Below are 17,354 nucleotides of genomic sequence, written 5' to 3' on the forward strand. Positions count from 1 at the left end.
TCCCACAATCACAAATCACAAACATGAACCATTTATGTGAAGCCAGCTTGGTGAAGGGCCAACATTCGTCATGTAGTTTTTTTATTTTTCAGACTAAATAACACTAAAAGCTCCAGTTGTTTTGTGGGAAGCCGTCCAGCCATGTTTGCATCTTCAAGTGCAGCTGAGAATACACTGGGCCTGCTCTCACATCTCCCAGATTATTTGTGGTTCTTTGAAACCATCCCAATGTCCTGTTTTTCTGGGGTAAACAGCTGTGAGCTGTCTGATAAGGGGCCACAGGTCAGCTGTGCAGGCCCTTTGGAGTGACCTCCCGACTCTGCTTTGCTCTGCCTCTCTGCAGTGTGTGCTTCCTGATGAAGCCTGCACCTCGCTGGATGCCTCGATGATCTGGGCCATGATGCAGAATAAGAAGACATTCACCAAGCCCCTCGCTGTGATCCACCATGAAGTACAATTTAAAGGTGCGTTTCAAGGAGGCTCAGTCAGAGAAGAGGGGCCTGAGGGCTGCTCATAAAGACGCTGCAATACTGTAAATCAAAGTCCACTTGTATTCAAAAGATAAATTAATAGCCAATTAGTAACTTTAGAATAGAATTCTTTGCCCAAGGAGTATTTTATTTAGTTGGTTCTCCTGCTGGCATGTGGTTAGTGATACATTTGCAAATGATTTCCTTATTTATTTATTTATTTTCCCCTTTTTGGCTGTGCTGCACGGCATATGGGATCTTAGTTACCCAACCAGGGATCGAACCCGTACCCCCTGCAGTGGAAGTGTGGAGTCTTAACCACTGTACTGCCAGGGAAGTCCCAGTGATTTCCTCTTTAAATATTAGATCGAAGTCTAGGTTGCCTCCATCATATCACGATGTCACTCTCCCTTGCGTGCAAATATGCTTCCTTGAGGAAGCATAGGAGAGGGTTAGAGTTCCTGCTGGAATTGCATGTAGTCCGTAGCCCATTCTTCCATGACCTACTGGTAAAGGTTGTGCTGGCTGCAAGCTATTAGGGTACTTTTTCAGGACCGCAGATGCCTTTGGGGAGGGCGCTATCTATGTGAACACCATCCATCTTAGGTGTTACAACCGAAAGAAGGCTGAGAACTGTTCAAGTGCATTTCTATAATTTAGTTTTTAGAATCTTAGGCACAGCTCTTGGCTTTCCCTGCTAGCTGGCTGTGGCACTTTGGAGCTCTCCCCTTAGGTCCTGGGGTTTCATTTCCTTTATCTGGAAAAAGAGGGGTTTCGACCAGATGACCCCCAGAGGACCTTTCAGCTGTAACAGTCAGCTGTACTGTTTGAAGAAGCAAAACCATTTTTCATTCATTTCCCAGCCCTCCTAAAGTTGGTGTGAAATGTACATATGAGATGTTTATTGGTTCCTCATCAATGTTTTTGTTGTTGTTGTCTGTTTTATGTTGTTAGGTTATTAGTTGGTTTTCAACCGTTTGAAACAGCTATAACAGCCTCAGTCTTTCTAAGTGGATTGCCCAAATAGTTCCTTGTTTATTGGGTCCAAGGGAAAGAAATAAGAATAAATTAACTGTGTTGCAAAGTATATGTGACAATTGGGCGACAGCTGGCTCTGTTTTGTGCTGTGAAAGTGGTTTAACAACAGCAACAGCTACCTCGTATTCCATCTGTTACTCTTACCTATTTTGAGAGAGCTCATTCTGCTGGTAATTGAAGGCAGCAGCTTGCTTTTTCCTGTGCCAGACAATAATTAGGCATCAATATTGCAGCCGTATAACTTCCAGTAATTCATTCATCCATTTTTTTAAGTCTGGTGGTATTCTTCTAAGTAATTCCTTTTATTTAAACTTTGTAATTATCCTGAAAGGTCAATGTTTTCTTTACATAAAAGTTCAAGAGTAAAGTTTTACCAAATATTAAAGCAATTTCATGAGATTTGCTAATTGAGAGTAGATTTTAGTGGAGAAGCATGCGGTGAAGAAAGTTTATTGCTTCGGTTTGTTAAACAAATTGAGAAGGTTAGACTGTAGGCTGGATTCCCAGAGGCTGTATGCAAATGCTCTTTCTGACTTTACACTGAATGGGGTAGGTTTTCTGGCAATTTTTAGCTTTATGAGTGACTCCTCTCACCTTTTATGTGTATTTTCCTTTGACTCTAGAAGCATTTCTCCTCAACGCAGGCCATTGGGGTCTGTGCTTTCTTTCTACCTCTCAGTGAACTGGAATAATCATTTATAAGAGGAGTGTGGCCATTTGCCTGATAACATTGGTCTCTTTGAAAAATAACAGGATCATGAATGTTTTTCCTGCCAGACAACCTAATGTGTTACTGTAGGAAGATAATATACTATAGTATCTCTGGAAGTGGGCAGATCTCTTGTTGGGAATAACTTTGGGGGTAAAAATTTCCCAACCAATGGGACGGTTTACTGTCTTTTTACTGTACGGGCGCTCTTTGGAGAGTGGGCCAAAGTTCTAGCTCTCCCTGGCCATTTGGTCCATCTTATTTCTCAACACTTGGGTTTTCTGGGGCAGCAGATAGAGGTTTTCAACTTCACAGCCAGCCACAGGGCTGCTCTGTGGCTACCACTGCCAGTAGCATGGACACATTTCAGGTGGTGTTTCTTCCTTCTGTGGACAGGGAGACTAGGCCATCAAGACTAAATAAATAATTCTGGGTCCCTCCTCTGGGCCACTGTTTTTAATGGAACTTTCCTGAACCTTGCAGCACATCTTTGCTACCTTTGATCTCTCAGTCCCTTGGGAACCAACATGGGATTAGAATTCTTTTGCTTCTTAAATTCTCAATAATAGATGATGACGGTAGTGGCAATGATAGAGATGGAGGTGATGATAATGATGATCTAACATTTACTGAGCATTTACTTAGTACAAGGTTCTGTGCTAAACGCTTTATGTGGATAATAGTATATGATCCACATAGCCCCTCTGTGAGGCAAGTATAGTATAGAGCAAGGATGGCCAAGGCATATAAGTAAATGGTGGGTCTGGGATTCAAATCAAAGAACTTTGATTCCAGAGCCTGTGATCTTAAACCCTATGCCTTGTCCTAGGGGGAGGTTGATTCTAGTTTTTAATAAAAACTGCAAGCAACATAGGCATCTATCTCTTCATACCCCTCTTCCTGGCCCCTTCCCCTGTTCATGCCGCATCACACTGGTATGCAAGTTAGCACCCAAGTACTCTAATAATTATGAAATGAAAAGAAGTTGAAGGGCTTCCCTGGTGGCGCGGTGGTTGAAAGTCCGCCTGCCGATGCAGGGGATACAGGTTCATGCCCCGGTCTGGGAGGATCCCACATGCCGCGGAGCATGGGCCCGTGAGCCATGGCCGCTGAGCCTGCGCGTCCGGAGCCTGTGCTCCGCAATGGGAGAGGCCACAGCAGTGAGAGGCCTGCGTACCGCAAAAAAAAAAGAAAAAAAAAGAAAAGAAGTTGAAGAATTTACACTGTTGATACTATGTGTAAAATGGATAACTAATGAGAACCTACTGTATAGCACAGAGAACTCTACCCAGTGCTCTGTGGTGACCTAAATGAGAAGGAAATCCAAAAAAGAGGGGATATATGTATACGTATAGCTGATTCACTTTGCTGTACAGTATAAACTAGCACAATATTGTAAAGCAACTATACTTCAATAAAAATTTTTAAAAAAAGAAATGCGTTTAAAGGAAGAGGAGAAATGCAATAATTTGAGAAAATTTCTGTTTTCCAGCAATATATTTTATTACTTAAGTTTTCATTTTAATTTTTATTGATTTTTAATTATAAAATTAATACCTATTCATTCTAACAGTTGATGCAATATTAAATGTATAATAAACTAGGTAATAACTAGTCCTTAACCCACACCTGGTTAATGAAAGTTAACAGTTTTTGTATCCTGTGTATATCTTTCCGTCCCTTTCTCTATGCTCATATAACCGTATACAAATAAATAGAATCTTTTCATTTTCAAAAAAAAAAGAATTTAAGGAAAAAAGTCTGTTCCCCCAAAGGGTTAAGATGTTGGGAAACATGTAAACTGTTTAAGAGACTATTAAAGTTTAGGACAAGTTCCGTGACTTTGAATTGTAACTCACAAAAAAGCCCAGGAAACGTGAATAGTTTATGCAGATTATGGTTTATGGCAAAACAATTAAAATAGTTGAGGTGGTGCCATCCTACCATATTTTCTGAAATATTTTGAAGTATAGGCAGGTTAGTGCTCTTTGCTTTGGATGCTGTGACCACTTTTTACAGCATTTGAGAACACTTGGGCTTACATAATAAAAATGATTACACCGCGTCAGCGATGATTTTATTTTTTAATGGTGAAAGGGAAAAGTAATCATCTGAAATTTAGGGCATATATTAAAAAAAATGGGGGGCACAAAAGAACATCCCCAAATTTGCCATGATTTATATACAATATATAATTCTTAGCAAGTTAAGTGTTTAAAATACTGAATTTTCTCCATATTTCTACCACATAACTTTTTTTAAAAAACATCTTTATTGGAGGATAATTGCTTTACAATGGTGTGTTAGTTTCTGCTTTATAACAAAGTGAATCAGTTATACATATACATATGTCCCCATATCTCTTCCCTCTTGCGTCTCCCTCCCTCCCACCCCTCTAGGTGGTCACAAAGCACTGAGTTGATCTCCCTGTGCTGTGCGGCTGCTTCCCCCTAGCTATGTATTTTACACATAACTTTTTAAAGATTAAAATGTGCTCAGGACAGTACCTGGCATATCGTGGGCACTCAGTAAATGTTAATTTCCTTTCCTTCCTCTTAACATCTCAGCCAAACTAGGGTTTTTGCGGGGGATTAGAGGGGAGTGGAAGGGAAAGTTGTGAACGTCAGTTGGAAATTAATCCAAGAGAGGCGTTACTTTTTGGAACACATTTGATTTTTCCAGAACAAAAATAGTCTAAAGCACCAGCCAGGTTTTGTCCTCAGGCTGAGGTAGAGATGAGGGGAAGCTGAGTAGAAAGACGGTATGAAGTTTAATTAACAGACCAAGACATTCAGTCTCTATCCAGTAAGGAAGAGATATCATAAGGTGTTTTTTCATTCAATGTGCTTCACATTTTGAAAACTTTTTACTTTAGAGAAGTTCAAATATAAACAGAAACAGAGGTAATAGTAGAATGAACTCTCATAAACCCTTCAATTGGTTTCAACAATTACCAATTCATAGCCAATTTTGTTTTATCACTTCCTGTCCCTGGATTGTTTCGAAGGAAACCCAGACATTTCATTTTATTCACAAATATTCCAGTATGCATCTTTAAAAGTTGAGACCCATCAAAGATCTCAAGTAGAGAACCGATGGTCAGATTGTTTAGGAAGACTACTCTGAAAACAGCATGGAAGTTGAGTTGCTAGGGTATGTATGCAATAATAAGATATATATGATATTTATGGTTATTTATAACAGAAATGTTTATTGAGGACCTACTACATGCTTGGCATATAGTAAACAAATTTTCCTATCTTTGAATGAGGCTTTACAATCTAATGCACTCCTGATGTTTTGGGCTGGATCACTCTTTGCTGTGGGCGTTATCCTGTGAATTGTAGGATGTTGAGGAGCATCCCTGGCCTCTACCTACTAGATGTCCTTAGCAAACCCTTCTACCAGCAGTTGTGGCAACCCAAAATGTGTCTAGACATTTCCAGATGTCCCCTGAGGAGCCAAGTAGGCAAAAATCACCCCCAGTTGAGAACCACTGATCTAGTAGAAGGATGCAGATAAGTGAATAGGCAATTGCAATGATATTGAAAGAACCCAGAGAAGAGATTAATTAATTTGTTAAGAGTGCAATAAAGTTAGTAAAAAGTATATCTTCAATGGCCTGCACAAGCTTCTTTGTCTCCCCATCCTTCCTTCTGTGCCAAATACTAATAGATGTGGGTGCCTGTTAGACACCTCATTTCCCTGTGGGCCTGCCTGGTCCTGTGCCATGTTTAGGAGAACTGAATTGAAAGCCTGAAGCCAGAAGCAGTGGTCAGTTACTCATGCATAACCCCAGAAATATCCCTTTTATGAAAACCATGCCTAACAGTCTGAGTAGGGAAATTTTGGTTCTGGGGCAGACCAAAGTTTGCTCAGAGTATATGAAAAGATTTAATTCAGAATGCTGATTATAGTTTGTTCTGTCTGTAAAGAAATCTTTACTGTTAAAATTCTCTTTACAGTAATAGCTAGGATTCCTTTCTTTCAATCGTACCCTTAAACCAAAAGTAAATATTGTTCTGTCCACTCTTTTCCTTTCAGCATGCCAACTCGATCATAGGGTTCCGGTGGAGATCAATCTATTTTAGTTATACTCAGGGGTTATTGGGAATTTTGGAACAAAAATGTTAGAGGATAACATCCTTTAACCTTGTATCTGCAGCTTGTGCTTATTATTGTTTATGCACAGAAAGCATGGAGGAACTTCGCCTCTGGGGAAATGCAACAACTGTTTCTGCTTAGCTCTATGAGGAGGCCCCTATTTGGGGTGGGGTAAGAGGATTAGGTCATAACGTAAATCCATTAAGAATTTTAAAACAATGTCATCTATCACACAGGCCTTACTATAAAACCTACATTCTCACATCTGAGGTCTTCTTAGGGGAGAAGCATTATTTGAAACCTCTTGGGGATTTTGAGTGACAGAGTTTAACTATGGGTGGTTGATTGAATGGAACTCTTCCCAGAAGTGTGTATATTTCTCGCATGATGAACGCTATAGAGACCTTTAAATGCCTTTGGACTTAGTTCAGCGTATCAAACCACTACTTCGTGAAGAATTTTGTGGTTAGATACCCCTACTTCATAGGACTCTTGAGAGTTTAAAATGAGAAAATGTAAGTGAGGGTTTTTTGTCAATTGTAGAACACTATACAAATGGACAAATGTAAGGCGTCGCTGTTGTTACTTTATTGCTGCCAATAAGGCTGGTGGAGCCAAACTCCCAGGAGACAGTCTCTTATGTGCATTGTGTAGTTGGTGTGTGTTCTGCACACTGAAATAGATTTTCTTAAAAACACACAATTATTTTAATTTTCTTAGTAATTTTATTTAAGTATAACTTTCGCATATATCCTGATCCCAGGGCCACTATGCTGCACAACTCCAGGGGGCACCATTCAGTTGTAGTGGCTTTGATTCATCCCATAGCATTACTTCCCTTAGAGCTGGACCGTGATACCACATGCTGCAAGAATGTGATCAACCAGCTAAAATGGTTAATCCCGAGAATTTACAATCTTATCTGGCTTTTTTTATTTTTATAAACATCAACTCAAATGCTGCTTGTTTTGGTCAATTTTTCACGTTTTTTTTTTTTTTTTTGCTTCCCTATGGATTCCAACACAAGGTGTGTCTTCCTTTATTGAATGAAAATGGAGATGAAGAGAGGTACTAAACATACCACTTTTAAACTCTCAAGAACAGGGGCAGAGTCTGTGTGAGGACTTAACACATTTTTTCTGGAAAGGGCCAAATGGTGAATATTTTCATGTTGTGGCTTATGGAGTCCCTGCCTCGACTCTTTAACTGCTGTTGCAGAGTGAAAGCAGTGGTGGACAATATATAAATGAATGAGCCTCGTTATGTTCAAATAAAACTTTATTTATGGAACAGATTTGACTTTCATATAATTTTCACGTCATAAAATATTATTTTCATTTTTTTCAATGACTTAAAAGTATAAAATTCATCTTTAGTTCACTTAAACAAAAAGAGTGGTTGGCTGTTATTTGCTATCCCCTGGTCTATGATATTCTCACTGTTGAGAATAGCATGTCGCTATGCACAAGTACCTTCTTAATCAGTGCTTCCCCAGCTAAGGACAGAGCAACACTCACCAGTCATTTAGCTTACGGGGCAGAATCTGGAATCCTTGGTCAGCCCCTACCCTGATGCTTTCCAGCTCTGACCTTGGGCTGGTCACATGATAACAGTCTCAGGCTGCTCATTGGTAAAATAGTGATAAGAATTCTTTTTCTGCCTCCCTTACGGGGCAGGTTGAAACCTCAAATGAGATTAGGCTGTCTAGCACTTTCTGAACGCGAAGGCATTGTATAGAAATGTCAAAGCATGTAAGCATTTTCTTATAGTCTTATTCCAAATTTCATCTAGTGCCTTTATTTTCAAAAAGTGCATCAACAGTCTAACCATCCTCCACCAAGCATTTCTGGTAAGGCCATTCTATGCCAGGCTGAGCCCGGAGGATATACAGATGAATAAGATCTAGACTCTGCCCTGGGGGTTAAAAAAAATTGAGAGAATTCCGATGTGATGTGGCACATTTATAACAGAAGAGGGAAGGAATGAGCAAAGGTGGGAGAGACTTGCCCTGCTGGGGTGGGCATGGGCTATGAGAGAATCAGAGAAGGCCTCCCTGTGAAAATGCCATCAAAGCAGGTCTGGGAGAGGGGGGTACTTGAGGGGATGGCTTGCAACTTGTGATGACACGGAGCCACATGGAGAATTAGGGGAACTTAACTACGAGGAGCCCAGCACGGGTGAGGAGCCCATTAGGAAAGGAGGCAGGAGAGAGGTGGGTACAGGGAGGCAGACCTCTCTGTGCCGTGCTAGAGAGTTCGGATTTTTTTCCCCATAAACGAAGGGAAGTCATTGAGTGTTTTAATCAGGGCAATAGCATAATCAGCTCTGAGCTCTGGAAAAGTCACTCTGGGGGCACATATGGGGGGAGAAACATTTGGGGTGGGAGCAGTAGTGGTGACAAGGAGACCAGTTAGAAAAGCTCTGTAATAATGCAGATGCGTGATGAGGAGCTGAAGTATAGGATGATTGATAGTATTAGGATGGAAGAATGAAGATGCCTTTACAACACTTGTGTACATTAAAAGACCTTTTTGAAAGTCGAATAGTATTGAATACACTGGAGAAACACAGGATTTAAAGATATTGAATCCTTTTTTAAATAAACAGAAAGGTATACACACACACACGCACACACACACACGAATTATCAGACTCAGATTCCCTGAAGGTGTTTGCCTTCAATTTTTCTTCAAATTGGAGAAACTGTACAATTGATCATTAACAAAGTACAGTGTTTAAAATTTCTGAGTAATCCATGTTATAGTCTTGATATCTAAAGAGGATAATTGACAGAGCTTTTACAAAGGAAGTATTTATTAACAAATAGAAAAGTGTCAGCCTCTGCCGAGATTTCGATGACCTTTCACTTAGAACTTGATTTCTCTGTAGAACGCATCGTGATTTATGTTTTTGTTTCAGAAACAGGTCCAAGCATTAAGAAACCGATTCCAGTTTCTCCACGTAAGTCTTTATGCAACTATTTCGAAATAAAGCCTCCTGGGCTTTTATAAGAATGAGTTGGTTATGGAACATTTGCCAAACTTTGAGTTTTGATAAGAAGACTTCTGCTCTCATTCTCCCTCACCCCATTTTTCTCGTACTTTCTTTTTTCCCTTCCCCTGTCATTCCTTCATTCTCCTTTCTTTTTTCCTCTCTACCTTTGCCATTTTAAAATATGAATTTGTTAACCCATTGGTGTGTATCACCTTAATGCGAATGTAGTAACTTTCTTAGTTTTAGAGAAGTTCATCGTCTGCATACTTACATCGATTGTGATCTGAAAGCATTAACATACAGCTATGGGAGGGGTTTGCTTTATGTATCATCAACAGTATCTACCTGCTCAGAGAAGTAGTGATAAAGGAACTAGCTGCTATACCATTAAGACAATCACTAGTCCAAGGGGTGTTGAGAAGGCTTGTAAGACAAAAAGGGAGGGAGACCAGCTGCTGCAAAATGATGCGTTGGAAATTATCTGGGCCAATTTCATTGCTTTATACAGAAGAAAACTCTGACCCAGAAGTATTTAAGTGACTTCCCCACGGTTATAATTGTCACTGAGGCAGGACAAGAGCCTGGGCTTTCTGGGTGTGCACCCAGAGCTCTTCTAGATAATGTTGCCTTGTGAGGAGAGTCTGTACTTTTTTTCCTCTTTAAGACTTTCCAGGTTCGTCTCCATGGCTGATCCCATCACATACATGTAAAAATCAGTCTGGAGAGTTCCTTTATGCTAAGTACTTTATAAACCATTCTATTAAGTGTATTATTTTAACACTATCATGGAACAGTATCATGAACCCAGAAAGAGATGCATATGGACACGTTCTCTGGTACTCACCTAGTCTGATTCTCATAAATGACACCTCCATCTTTAGAATTTTAGAATACTTTCTTTAAAAACTTCTACTCATGCCCCACTTTTGCATCTGTAGGCATGAAAAGACAAGTCATCTTTTAATATCTGTCCTACAGACTAAATTAGGTTGATGGCAGCTTGGTTCGTCTTAACCTCCATAGCGTTCTTCCCACCTCTTACTCCTCCTAGGGGATCCCCAGCCCCTTTGCAAACTCCTTTTGTTTACCCCCTGCCTTCAGCAGGTGAGGTAGTGCTGTCCCATTTTTTAGAAGTTAAATGAACACCATAGGGCACATGGCTAGAAGAGTAGGGACCAGGACTTGGGAATCTGGATCCTTCAGAATCTTCTCTACCACATTATACTTTTCCTGAGCCCTTTCAAGTGCTGGGGCTGCTCAAGGGTCACATTTGTCTACACCTGTATCTTCTACACTGAAGTTGTTGAATTTACATAGATATCAGCTGGAGTCACTTCTGACTGGAGAGAAGCATAGAAACAGTATTGAAATAATGGGGAGATCCTGTACCTTCAATTTATAGTAAAAAAAAAAACAAGAGAGACTTTAGAAATTTTATTCCACCAAAAACCTCTCTCCTTGGAAACTGATTTTTACTTTCTATAAGTTATTCAAAGAAGGTAGTTCTCTTAAATGAAAGGAAATATTCTATTTCTGTGGCCTAGAGTTAATTTCAAATATAAAAATCTTTGCCAAATGGAGGAACAGTTGGTTCTATTTATATGTTTTGCTGACCATAAAATTGACATCACTCCCCACTGAGGAATATTTCCGTTCACCTCATAGAAAGATCATGGTTGGAAAAGTGTTAAAAAGTAGGTTGTGTTAAATGACACAATAGGTAATTGTTGAGATGGAGGGTTTAATGTGAGGAGGTCAGGGAAATTTTATAATCCATAGGAATAGTTTATCCTTATTGTATGTTTTCTCCTTTCCACCACCTTTCTTCCTGTTATCTTTCATACTTTTAAATGTTCATGAAGGTATGTTTATAAAGTGTTTGGAGTGTGTTTTTTATGCAGTGTCTTGTTTTTTGTGTAGTGTCTCAGTGTTCAGTGAATAAGAAGCCATGAGTCAGATTCTGATAGAAGTTTACCTTATTTTCCCAAGCATCTTAACCTTTGACTTTTCAAGCCACTTTACCATTCAAATAGTAGGTCCTCAGATTGAGACAATGAACCATAGACCTAAGGTTTTACAGAGTTGACAAATCTGATTTTTTTAGTAAGTTTGTTGCTCAAGATAAATTGCAAACTGAGGGTATCTTGGAAATCTGAAAATTTCATTTTTCTCTTGAGAAAATATTTGCAAGTTACACATACAGTGTATTTTGTTGGAATCTGCTCTTTATCCTCAGATTTTATTAGCTGGTGCTCAGCCTTTCTGACAATACTTGTGAAACAATATAAAATTGCAGCATGTGATGCAGAGTCACTCAAAATATGCATTGGTTTCTCTTCATTATAGCGATATTCCATGGTCTGGACACCCTAACCGTGATGGGCATTGCGTTTGCAGCATTTGTGATTGGAGCACTGCTGACAGGGGCCTTATGGTACATCTATTCTCACACAGGTTAGTGTGACTGTTGCATATCAGTTGGTGTACATTCCATGTGCCTGGCACACTATAGACAGTGTTTCATTGCATGGATGAATGGATGAAATAATGAATGAAAGAGAGAGAAAGTTCATTCCCACCATTTTCACATTTACGTATTTGGCATGAATTGGGTTTTGCAAAAATATAATTTGCTTTAAGGAAATCTCTAAATTCCTTTTAGAAAAGGAATGTTTAAACTATTTATGTTAATTACATTTGAGATGTTGCTGAAATTTAGCTGCTAATAAAGCTATTTTGTGGTTAGGGTTTAATTAAAGAAAGATAATGCAGACAAACTGGAAACATAAAACATTCCCCCAAAGCTAAAAACTTCAGAATAAACATATAAATGAGCAGGAAGTAAAAAAGGAAGCCAAAGTGCTAAGCACTGTCCACCAGAGGCCCTAATCAATGGCATAAACCAGAATTTCTTGACCTTTTTTAAATCCATACCATGTCTTCTTTGATAAACATAGAATTCTCATGTCTTGCTTGAAAATTATTTAAATTTTCAAAATATATTTTCATGAATTGTAAACAGATATTCCCACCATTTTCACATTTACGTATTTGGCATGAATTGGGTTTTGCAAAAATATAATTTGCTTTAAGGAAATCTCTAAATTCCTTTTAGAAAAGGAATGTTTAAACTATTTATGTTAATTACATTTGAGATGTTGCTGAAATTTAGCTGCTAATAAAGCTATTTTGTGGTTAGGGTTTAATTAAAGAAAGATAATGCAGACAAACTGGAAACATAAAACATTCCCCCAAAGCTAAAAACTTCAGAATAAACATATAAATGAGCAGGAAGTAAAAAAGGAAGCCAAAGTGCTAAGCACTGTCCACCAGAGGCCCTAATCAATGGCATAAACCAGAATTTCTTGACCTTTTTTAAATCCATACCATGTCTTCTTTGATAAACATAGAATTCTCATGTCTTGCTTGAAAATTATTTAAATTTTCAAAATATATTTTCATGAATTGTAAACAGATAAAAATGGTGAAACAAAGCAGTTTGTTTTCAAGTTATGCTCTTCCACCCCTAAAAATTCTCATGTGCCTTTCTTCCTGCCCCTTACCCCCAGTCCCAAGGTTGAAACATTCTGGCCTGAACAGAGAACCTGTTCTGACTCCAAGACAGAATGCAGGCCAGGCTCGGAGAGTCTGTCGTGCAAGGGGAAGGAACAAATGGACTGCCCTTCTATTGCTTCTTTCTTAGGTTCCTTGGAAATATGGAAAGGAAAGACATGCATTTTGAGGCGTGTCTAGGTAGCTAGTTGGTATTGTCTGTTCTTGGATGCTTGTTTACACTGTGAAGCTAGGTAAGCTGCTGGATTGATCATTCAGGTGAGACAGGCACAGACTTTCTGTTTAGAATTTCATTAATTCTCTATTGAACCAACACATGCCACGATCTTTAGCCTTACCTTGGGCCATCCAACTAGCCAGGCTGAAACGATGACTGTGTTATAGGGGAGAGAAGCACAGAAGGGCGTTTTGAGAAGTCATATCTTAATCTTCATCAGGATCTTCCCTTCAAATACTGCATTCTCTGACAGACTTACTTTAAATTATGGCAGAAGGAGAAGAATGAACCCTATGGTGCCTAGCATGGGAAAGTCACACAGTCCAAAACAAAAGTTTAGGAGTTTAATAGTAGGCTTTGAGTCCACAGATTCCTCATCAGCAACCTTTGAGTGAAGCCAGTTACCCTTAGACAGCACAGGTTTGAACTGTGAGGGTTCACTTACACGTGGATATTTTTCAATAATAAATACTACAGCACAACACGGTCCACGGTTGGTTGAATCCATGGATGCAGAGGAAATGCGGATGCAGAGGGCTGACTATAAGTTACATGCAGATTAACCTCCGCATTGTTCAAGGGTCAAGTGTATATTTCACGTGAGAGAAAGGAAATAAGTCTCTTGTCTAGGTAGCTAGTTGGTATTGTCTGTTCTTGGATGCTTGTTTACACTGTGAAGCTAGGTAAGCTGCTGGATTGATCATTCAGGTGAGACAGGCACAGACTTTCTGTTTAGAATTTCATTAATTCTCTATTGAACCAACACATGCCACGATCTTTAGCCTTACCTTGGGCCATCCAACTAGCCAGGCTGAAACGATGACTGTGTTATAGGGGAGAGAAGCACAGAAGGGCGTTTTGAGAAGTCATATCTTAATCTTCATCAGGATCTTCCCTTCAAATACTGCATTCTCTGACAGACTTACTTTAAATTATGGCAGAAGGAGAAGAATGAACCCTATGGTGCCTAGCATGGGAAAGTCACACAGTCCAAAACAAAAGTTTAGGAGTTTAATAGTAGGCTTTGAGTCCACAGATTCCTCATCAGCAACCTTTGAGTGAAGCCAGTTACCCTTAGACAGCACAGGTTTGAACTGTGAGGGTTCACTTACACGTGGATATTTTTCAATAATAAATACTACAGCACAACACGGTCCACGGTTGGTTGAATCCATGGATGCAGAGGAAATGCGGATGCAGAGGGCTGACTATAAGTTACATGCAGATTAACCTCCGCATTGTTCAAGGGTCAAGTGTATATTTCACGTGAGAGAAAGGAAATAAGTCTCTTAAGTGTAACGCTCTGAGGATATATGAACATCTGTGAATCAGTTTAGGAATGTTCTTCTTCATGAACAGCGTATACAAGCACTGGAAGGCACAGCGTTTAGCAGAGGAGCAACTTAGAGTTAATAATTTTGTCACAGGAGTACTGACACATTCACATCTCAGACTCACAGTTTTTTGCAACTTTCCCCAATCTCCTGCATGGCTGTAAGGTTCTAGGGCTGTTGGGCAGCTTATGCTGTACATATTAGGAATGAACTTGAAAGTACGCCGAGAAGACTCTGTAGCCCTGAGAATTTCTACGGGGTAGTCACCCACAGACGCTTACCACGTACCTGCTGAGCCATGACTGGCCTTGGTCATAGAGCAGCTACACCCCCAAACCCCGAAAGCAAATCTCAGGCCAGTAAGTGCCAGGAAGCCAGGTGAAGGCAGAAGAGGGCAACCAGATGGCACTCACTATGGGAACAGATCCCACTGAACTCCCTCTAATAATCCCAGACTCTTGTCCATGGCCATGCTTACAAACCCGGGAAAAAGCAAAGCCTGGTTCTGTGGCACGTATTGCTGCTTGCTAAATTCTAAGGTGTATTGTTACTGTTCCCTTCTCCCCCAAACCAGAGACTTAAGGAGGCGTTTTTAAGTTTTGTTAATATAGAAGTAGATTTGTAAGTAGATTTAAAAACAAAAACACAAAGGCCTTCCTGTGATGATTTCCAGCAAAATAAATTATGCTGATTTGGAAGCTGAATGGTTTTTAGACACTGTCATTTGGGCTCTAAACCTGTTAGCATCACATATGATACAGCTTCAAATGACTTTAAAAAAATCAATTAGGGGGCTTCCCTGGTGGCGCGGTGGTTGCGCGTCTGCCTGCTGATGCAGGGGAGCCGGGTTCGCGCCCCAGTCTGGGGGGATCCCGCATGCCGCGGAGCGGCTGGGCCCGTGGGCCGTGGCCGCTGGGCCTGCGCGTCCGGAGCCTGTGCTCCGCAACGGGAGAGGCCACAACAGAGGGAGGCCCGCATACCACAAAACAAAACAAAACAAAACAAAAACAATAAAAAGAAGTGCTGGAACAACTGACTATTTATTTGAGGAAAAAAATGAACCTTAATCTATGCTTCATACCACACACAAGTATTAATTCTAGGTGAATCATACACCTAAAGTTAAAACCATTGAACTCTATTTAGCTTGGTGTTAAAGAATATAATCTGTATGTTATTCCTTTGACAGTACCTGAATCTTATTTAATAGCCCAACATGTAGTCTAAGTGTTTTCTATGTCATTGAAAAGCAAGTGTATTGTGCTGATTGAGAGTACCATTAAATAAATGTCAATTAGGTAAAGTTGGTTGATAGTATTTTTAAAATCTTTTGCATTTGGGTTTTTTCCAGATTCTTATCCATCCAAAAAGTCCTAAGTATCTTTAGGCTCTACTAATTTCTTTTTATCTCTGCAAAGTCTCTTCATCTGTCAGGCCTACACCTTCATCCATCCATATCCATACCCACACCATGCACCGGATCCAAGAATGCAAAGTCATGCAGCAATCTGTTTACCTATCAAGGGCTTATTTTTATCAGGAATTCAGTTCCCTGCTTCTACCACTTTTTTTTTTTTTTTTGCCACATGGCATGTGGGATCTTAGTTCCCTGACCAGGGATCAGACATGTGCCCCCTGCAGTGGAAGCGTGGAGTACTAACCACTGGACTGCCAGGGAACTCCCTACTACCACTCCTAGATAGTCCCATAGGAAAGTATGATTTTTACCTTGTCCAGGTTTTCTTGCTATCATGGGAATGAACACCTTTCATATTCTATATTCAAATTGCCTGAGAGTTGAAATTCTGTGATTGTTTTAACAACCTCCTTCCCACCTCCCACTACATCCTCATACTAAATGCATGGCAATGATTGGATTCATTAGCTGTTTTAAAGACTCTTCAAGTGACAAGTAGACAGGGTATAAATGGATGAATGAATGAATGCAGGGTATAAATGAATGATATTGCAGCAGGTAGGATAACTCAAGTTTATTTGTAAAATATATCCCGTTCTGTCAAATACTGATAAGAAAAGAAGGCTGCAGCTAGAACATATTGAGACTTGATAATATATTTTCATTTACAGTGCTTTAGTTATTTAAACTCTAGAAATTCCATGTGAATTATCTTGTGTTGTATTCCATTTGCTATCCAAATCTATTTGGTTCACGAGTTAAAATACTAAGGAATACTATGCTAACTAAATCAATTTGATTTCCAAGTTTCAGAAAGTGAGTAGCAAGTTTGAATAAGGATTTATTAGAAATGTTTTGTTCCAAAATTCAGATTGTGACAAACATTTATCTCCTTTCAATAGATTACTAGATTTGATTTGCTAATTTTTAACATTGCATATTTTCATAACTGATTTTGGGCATATTATCTTTTTGTGTTCTCCTAGTAAGTTTTATCTTTAGGATTATGACAGATTCATAAAAACAGGTAACTTGCTACCTCAGTCTATGTCCAGGAAGAGTTCCTAAAACATTTCATAGTCTCATCTATAAATATATCTAATTTGGTGTCTCTAGTGTAGCTGTGTGACATTGTTTTTTAAATTTACTTTATTTTGGGCTTCCCTGGTGGCGCAGTGGTTGCGCGTCCGCCTGCCGATGCGGGGGAACCGGGTTCGCGCCCCGGTCTGGGAGGATCCCCCATGCCGCGGAGCGGCTGGGCCCGTGAGCCATGGCCAATGAGCCTGCGCGTCCAGAGCCTGTGCTCTGCAACGGGAGAGGCCACAGCAGAGGGAGGCCCGCATACCACAAAAAAAGAAAAAAAAAAAAATTTACTTTATTTTTATTTTTGGCTGTGCCTTGAGGCTTGCGGGATCTTAGTTCCCCAACCAGGGATTGAACCCTGGCCCCCAGCAGTGGAAGCGCAGAATCCTAACCAGTGGACCACCAGGGAATTCCC

The 17,354-nt window shown here is 39.9% G+C and overlaps 1 protein-coding gene across 10 annotated transcripts in view; it reads left to right on the forward strand.

Annotated features, from left to right (window-relative positions):
* TGFBR3 (transforming growth factor beta receptor 3) overlaps nt 1–17,354 on the forward strand; it is a 222,653-nt gene that overhangs the window by 179,585 nt on the left and 25,714 nt on the right. For 8 of the 10 annotated variants that reach the window (XM_055084470.1, XM_055084464.1, XM_055084468.1 and 5 more), the window contains 3 exons: nt 344–464; nt 9,241–9,282; nt 11,662–11,769. In XM_055084470.1, coding sequence (XP_054940445.1) covers nt 344–464; nt 9,241–9,282; nt 11,662–11,769 — 271 coding nt within the window. The remainder of the gene's footprint in view (nt 1–343; nt 465–9,240; nt 9,283–11,661; nt 11,770–17,354) is intronic. The other 2 variants (XM_055084467.1, XM_055084471.1) reach the window with 1 other exon arrangement.

This window comes from Physeter macrocephalus, chromosome 4 (assembly GCF_002837175.3).
Source record: "Physeter macrocephalus isolate SW-GA chromosome 4, ASM283717v5, whole genome shotgun sequence".
NCBI lineage: Eukaryota > Metazoa > Chordata > Mammalia > Artiodactyla > Physeteridae > Physeter > Physeter macrocephalus.